Source organism: Priapulus caudatus, unplaced genomic scaffold (assembly GCF_000485595.1).
Source record: "Priapulus caudatus unplaced genomic scaffold, Priapulus_caudatus-5.0.1 Scaffold541, whole genome shotgun sequence".
In the NCBI taxonomy this organism is placed as follows: domain Eukaryota; kingdom Metazoa; phylum Priapulida; class Priapulimorpha; order Priapulimorphida; family Priapulidae; genus Priapulus; species Priapulus caudatus.
Window position 1 is genome coordinate 92,428 of NW_014577602.1, and position 7,334 is coordinate 99,761.

At 46.3% G+C, this 7,334-nt stretch overlaps 1 protein-coding gene across 2 annotated transcripts in view; it reads left to right on the top strand.

Annotated features, from left to right (window-relative positions):
• Positions 1-7,334, top strand: part of LOC106811452 (aspartate aminotransferase, cytoplasmic-like) — a 20,948-nt gene that overhangs the window by 5,494 nt on the left and 8,120 nt on the right. Inside the window, exons 2-3 of one of the 2 annotated variants that reach the window (XM_014815069.1) lie at positions 3,073-3,254; positions 4,760-4,868. In XM_014815069.1, coding sequence (XP_014670555.1) covers positions 3,073-3,254; positions 4,760-4,868 — 291 coding nt within the window. Of the gene's footprint in view, positions 1-3,072; positions 3,255-4,759; positions 4,869-5,869; positions 5,979-7,334 lie in introns of both variants that reach the window. The other variant, XM_014815070.1, reaches the window with a different exon arrangement.

Consider the following 7,334-nt stretch of genomic DNA (forward strand, 5'->3'; position numbering starts at 1 on the left):
CTGAGAGGGTCGATGTCCCCGCCAGGGTACTGCCAGCGATGCTACGTGTGTACGGGTCCGGTATACCTGGAACGTACCCTGGTACCAAGCATATAATCAACGTGTATTTATATTGTTCTGCTGGTACTGATCTTAAGTATTCCGGAACGTACCTCGCCTACTCCACTAACGAGTCTCAGGAGTCGCCTATACGCCTACTCCTCTAACCCTAACCCGAACCTAACCATATTCAGGTAGTTACGAGGCTAGGGTACGTTCCCGGTATACCGGACCCGTACGCCAGGGTACGTTCGGCAGTAGTATACCCTGGGGGACATAGACCCTACGAGCCCTACTGACGCCTGGCCAGAAGTGGTGGTTAACGGTTTCCAGTCAGTCCACTCCCCTGGGGTAATTTGGTTGGCATTTATGGCACCATGTTTATCATAAGTTCAAGGCTAAACACAATGTACATTCCGGCAGTACCCTGGGGGACATAGACCCTCTCAGCATCAATAGGCTATGAGCTAACCATGCACATCAGACTGTATGCACGCTGCATACACAAACTTTCACTCGGGCACCCGGCTACAGAATTCCATGACTTTTTCTCAAAAAATAGAAAAACTGTACTGAGTGTCTGTTTATGTAATTAATGTAACAGAATGCACTCAAGTTGACTCAACTATCAAACTGCCAGCACACCACTGCTAACTAAACTGATTGCATCTTGATTGCATATATCTAAAATATCTGATAAAAGTGCATGTTCATGGCATTTACGTTCAAGTGGATAATGTATTGCACTTGCACGCATAAATGAATATGGTAAATGTGTAGTGCTATCAGATCCAATATAGATTAGGCATGTCATAAGTGTATCTGCAAAGAAACCGGAAACTGTTAAGTTGTTAACTATTTTCGTAATCTGCAGTGCAGTTTGGCACTTGTGGTTTGCTGAATCTGGCATGTTTAGTAATTCTCTGATCAATGTTAATAGCTATTGCTAGATCTTAGGACGTGTTCACTATTATTTCGTGGAGAAGAATATTAAAACTTGCTATATATATGCATGATCTTTATTTAGAACGTGTAGGAGAATGTAGGCTGAACGTGTCTGTATTTAGACCATGCACGAAAGTGTTAGCTGAACGTGTCTTTTATTTAGATCATGTAGGAGAATGTACATAAGATCAGGTCTTTATTTAGACAACAGGGTCTCGGGCTTTAACACATGTTGGGCCCAACATGCCTTCAAAGCTGTTCCAAGTTAATTTGTGACTCCCCATAAAGCCTCCCGATATGCCATATATTGGCATGTCATATTTCCAGCTGTGTTTACTTTTGATAATCCCAACACAGTCATGTTTTTCACAGCATGATGTGTAAGTCTCCAAACTGATAGAAATATACCTGTGTATTGGAGGCGGGGGCTGGTTGTGACACGTGTAATTGACTCCAATTGGTACAACCCCCTCCCGGGCCTCCCCCATCCGCCTAAAATGACGTGCCTCCTGAAATTCCCTGAGAGAACTATAGACATAGACATAGAAGAATATATTACACAAACACGTCTCTATATAGAACGTGCTTAGACTTTCATTTTGACTTAGATCTTTCAGTGTGCAGCATGGCGAAGGTCAGGCCATGTCCTTGTACACACTTCGCAAAGTATCTCTAACGGCATACTTTCTCTCTATTTGCGTAATCATACATCGTTTGCCCTGGGTATTTTTAACTTAAGAGAGCTACGCACTGGTACATAAGTTTTAGTGTGTCCGTTTGTACCACTACATGTAAGAAATATGTCAGGGAAGTCCAGCCTGGTTTATCTGCTTATTGGCCATAGAAGAAATATCATTCATGCTATGCCTGCCTCCTCTCCCACTTTCAGTGTACAGTACAGACGAGGAAAAGCTGTCTTAAGCCAGGCGCACGCACACGTGGCGATTTTTATCGACAGTAATGGACAGTACTATCGATAAAAATCGACACGTGTGCGGGACCCGGCGACAATCTTGTATCTTGTATCTTGGTACCCTCTCTTGTATTTCACAAGGCACTCGATTCTACGAGGGTTCACAATTCTTCACAATGTAACCATCTGTCAGCAACATACCACTGTATGAACTGTACATGACCTGTTCAAAATGGAAGCGCCCATTGACACCACGATAGCCGTTCTTCAAGTTATTGGAATATATTTAATAATTTTGCGTCGGCGTCGTCGACAGACAGCAGCGAGAGAGAGAGATGTACATGGGCACGTACGTGGGTGCTGCGACGTGATTCGCGTGGTGTTTTTAATAATTTAGTAAGAGAACTGGAGCTTGAAGATTCAGTGATGTACCAGCGTTATTTTAGAATGAAAAAAGAACATTTCAATGCAATTTTGACACTGAATCCAAAAACTTTTGCCTGAATCCGTCGCCAGTGCAGCGCACACATAGCGATTGTTCAGCGACATGGCAACAAATATCAAACGTGTTTGATATTCCAGCGACGATTTTCTGGCGTCAAAAGCGCCATCGCCATGCAGCGCACACGTGGCGATTTCTCGGCGATTTTGTTGCTGGCAACAAAATCGCCAGTACTGTCAATAAAAATTGCCACATGTGCTCCCGGCTATACAAACATACTTGCCCTTGCCCTCTATTCTAATCTTGTATTCACACGTATCTGTGTATATATCATTCATGATTCATGCCATGCCTGCCTTCTCTCCTGCTTACAGCGTACAGTACAGACGAGGCAAAGCTGTGTCTTACAAACATAAATATGCTCTTAGTCTATCTATGTCATTTGTGCCTTGTATTCACACATGTCTGTATACTATACACTCATATCTTTTTTCTCCCACTTGTAGCGTACATTTCTGTGTACATAACTCATACCTTCATCTATTCCCCTTGCAGCCTACATATCCGTGTGCTACACTCATACCTTCCTCTCTACCCCTTGCAGCGTACAAGGACAGACAAGGCAATGCCGTGTCTTACGAGGATACATAGCCTCAATCCTTTTCATTTGCACCTTGTATTATCACTCATGTGTGTACATATCACTCTTACAATCCTCTCTTCCTTGTTGCAGCATACAGGACAAACGAGGCAAAGCCCTGGGTGCTTCCCGTCGTGCGTAAGGTCGAGGCGTCGATGGCGGCGGACGAGACGCTCACCAAGGAGTACCTGCCCATCACGGGCATGCCGCAGTTCTGCGAAGCCGCCACCTCGCTCGTGCTCGGTGCCGACAACCCAGCCATCGCCGAGAAGAGGGTGAGGCGATCGTCGCCGCTAGGGGGCGCTGCAGCGTGTCGGCTCGCATCCGAGGGTCGCGTACGGTGGCGCCCTCGAGTTTATATAGTCGGTGCCGTCCTCGTGGTTATATGATCCGTCAGTAGCGTTGTCGCGTTTAATATGTTTGCCGGTGACGGCCTTAAGTTTATCTTGTTAATGCGGGATTGACCTTACATTAATGCGAACTGTTTAACATTAATTAACTGTAATTAACATTAATTCGCATCAATTCGCATCAATTCAACATTAATTCGCATCAATTCGCATTAACTGTAATTAACATTAATGCGAATTGTTTAACACGTTGAAGAGCCCATGTGAAATAAGAAGCTGTTAGCGGAAACAACTTTATACGGGTTAGATATGATGTGGGGTTTTGCCACGAAAATATTTAGATAAATGTGACATGTATTATGTGTGGCGTAATTACACGTCATCATGCATTTGTTTGTTTGTTTCGACAGGCGCGTACCCGGTTCTTAGATGTTACCTAGATGATGTATACACCCCCCATGCCTGAAAATGTTTTTCAATGTGGTGGCCTTTCCCTCAGATTGTTCCATACCTGACAGACAATCATCTTTGTCAGAGCCTTTCTCTCAGAGTGCCGCCTACCTCACTAACAATCATGTTTGTGGCAGGCTCTCAGAGTGCCCCCCTACTAATTACTATACAAAAATTCGTCATTGTGATTTTTCTCCCAGAGCGCCCCCTATCTGACAAACAATCGTCATTGTAGTGACTTTTCTTTTAGAGCACCTCTACTTTAGAAACATCCGTCATAGTCGTGAGTCTGGTGACGGTTCTCTCGTAGCACCCCCTATCTTCAGTCAAACAATCGTCATTGTAGTGACTTCTCTCAAAGCAGCCCTACTTTAGAAGTGTTTGTTATAGTGGAGACGGTTCTCTCGTAGTACCCCTTATCTGACAAACAATCGTCATTGTGGTGACCTTTCTCTCGCAATGCCCCCTACCTTACAAACAGTTGTCATCGAGATAGCCTCTTATAGTGCCCCGTACCTGACAAACATTCGTCATTGTGGTGACTTCTCTCAGAGCAGCCCTACCTTAGAAGTGTTCGTTATAGTGGAGACGGTTCTCTCGTAGTACCCCTACCTGACAAACAATCGTCATTGTGGTGACCTTTCTTTCGCAGTGCCCCCTACATTACAAACAGTTGTCATCGAGATGGCCTCTTATAGTGCCCCGTACCTGACAAACATTCGTCATTGTGGTGACTTCTCTTAGAGCACCTCTACCTGACAAACAGTCATCATTGCAGCCTTTCAGAACGCCCCCTACCTGACAAACAGTCATCATTGTGGCCGCCGTTCTCTCGTAGCGCCCTCTATCCAACGAGGGCGCGTCATTGTGATTACCTGTCTGTCGGTACGCAGCCTAACGCTTCGCGCGGTCTTCCCTCTCGCGCGCGGCCCGACTCTAGCCCCTCACCCGTGTGTGTGTGTCTACGGCTGTGCTTGCAGGCGGGAGGCGTACAGAGCCTCAGCGGTACGGGAGCCCTGCGACTCGCGATGACGTTCCTGCGAGAGCTGTGCGGCGCTAAAGCCGCGCTCGTCTCCAAGCCCACCTGGGGTAAGCTATCGCGCGGGCCGTCGTTGTCACGCGGCGCGGCGGGGCGAGGCGTCCGTCCGTCGTCCGCGGCTACGCGAGAGTTTCCCGACGGGGTGACGACTGAGACCACAGACTCGGGATTCGGGGATCGAATTCGAGAGTCGCAAAAAAAAACGAAGAACTAAAACTAGCCCTAGCACGAACCCTTAGCATAATCCTAATTGTATTCCCAATTATAACCCTAACTCTAACCCTAACGCTATCTCTAACTTTTAACCCCATGCTAACCTATTTGACCTATCTATCTGAGCAAGTTGACTATGTCACTCTTGGATGTTTTTGCTGTGTCGGCCACGCTCACCCAGTTTACACGCACTTCTCACGCATGCGCACAAAACTCGAATTTGCGGTACTTCACTGCTAAGCATTATCTTTTAGAGTGTCGTATCACAACAACTATGGGCTAGAGCTGCATGTCAGTGACGCCAGGTGGATGGGTCGATTTCGCACACGCACGAAGCCTCTCACAAATAGAGTAACTTAGAGCGAACGTGAGTGTCTCAAACATTCGAATCTTACTGTGCAAATCCTTAAGGAATGAGAGCGTGTTCGTCTCTCTGTTGTCCCCCCCGCCCCTTTCCCGGTGCACTGTGCTACATCGGCAGTGTAAGTCGGCACACAACCTGTGATCACATTCTTCCTAAATATTTTCCCCTTCGTGGTTATGATGAGGGGCTTCGCGCATCTACATGCTGTTTGTGTAGTTTTCCTGCTGGCGTGCATGAGCACCTGCTTGTCTGCCGCTTTCCCCCCGCTTCCCAATCTCCATATACATGCATACAAATACGCACGCACGCACGCACGCACGCACACGCGTCGTCGGTCGTCACGTTCACCACAGGAACTTCACGCGTGCGGACGGCATACGGAACGGACCCCGCGCCCGCGCTGCGGCGACGACGACGACGACGATGACAACGGGAGTACGTCCATCTACACAGTGCATGTCGATTGATTTGTAGGCGGGCGGCGTGCAAGGTATAGACGCGACGGGGTGCCTGTGGCTGGCGATGAAGTTCTTACGAGAGCTGTGTGGTGCCAATACCATCCTGGCTTCCAATCCCTCATGGGGTAAGGGAGCAATGGGAAGGTGCTCACCCAGCAGCTAGAGAATTTCCTAGTTTGTATTCAGCAGCTGCTATGATATAGCCATTTAAATTCGTAAATTCTCTGTTGTTTACTCGGTAGCGGTTATTTATTTTCGGCGTCTTGTTTCGTTTTTTTTTCTACTAGCAGCGCGGATGAAAAGGGCAGAGGTAAAGGCTGAACTCACTCCCCATTCCCCTTACGCGCGCGCGTGTGCCACACGTTTCATGGAGACTCTGTTTGTTCATCGTGGATAATTCGATTTTTAGTCTGTCGGTCGGTATACCGACCTTTCCATGCTGCTAGTCTTTCTGCGCAGAACGGCGACGCCATATTATTCTAAACTGACTATTCCAGTCGTCTCGCAGGTGTCGTAAATTGTGGTTAGAATTCGCTAAATTCGCTGCGCGCAGTATCACTGTGTATACTTACTACTGTGTGTATACTTATACTGAATACTACTTGTGTAGTATAGCCGTAGTCACCGCGTCCTGTCCACGCATGAATAACGGTGCTGTCTGTTAGTCAAATCTACTGGGGCTCATAGTCAGGGGCGTAGCTACATTGAGGCAAATGAGGCAGTTGCCTCACTAAAAATTTCTAGATGGAAAAAGGTCCACATTTTGAAAAAAAAAATTGGGTCAGATGTCAGACTATCTACTGATGGTCTGCTTCTATTCCTGCTTCTGCACAACTGTCAACCTTTGTGCTTAACAGGCAGCTAGCTCTAGCTGCATATTAATTAATAATTATATTGTAAATGTAATTAATGTATATAAATAAATTAATTAATTAATGTAGTAGTGGTGTAAAGCCGTTGACGATAGCATTATTAATTATCGAAATAAATAAAGCAAACGAGCATATGTGCTGCCATCTAGGGGAAAATGAATCACGGGGCTTTTTTAGGTAACCATGCTGCCGGCTGCTTTCTATGGTGAGTAAACATTCAGGTTGTATCTGGTTTTAATCTGTTTAAAATCTAATAAATCTGAGGTATGCGTTCAGAGAACTAGGTCGCGGGTTCTGGGTCCAAAATTCACAGGTTAGGGTCCAAGGTGTGAGCATTGAACTCAGAAAGTCAAACTTGGACTCAGGGTCCACAGGCACAGGTCTGACAGGACCTGAAACAGGATTCTGCTTTGATGTTATATTTCAGTATCCTGAAATATATGAGTCAAGGTGAAGGGTCCACAAATCTAGGTATAGACTTAAAAGATACAGTATAGCATCATAGGTCCCGGGTCTAGAGTAGGCCTAGTGTTTGAGGTTTGGGTTCAGAGTTCAGGGTTTGGGGTCAAGGATATGTGGGTCAGGGTCCAGAGTTTGAGGTTTTGCCTC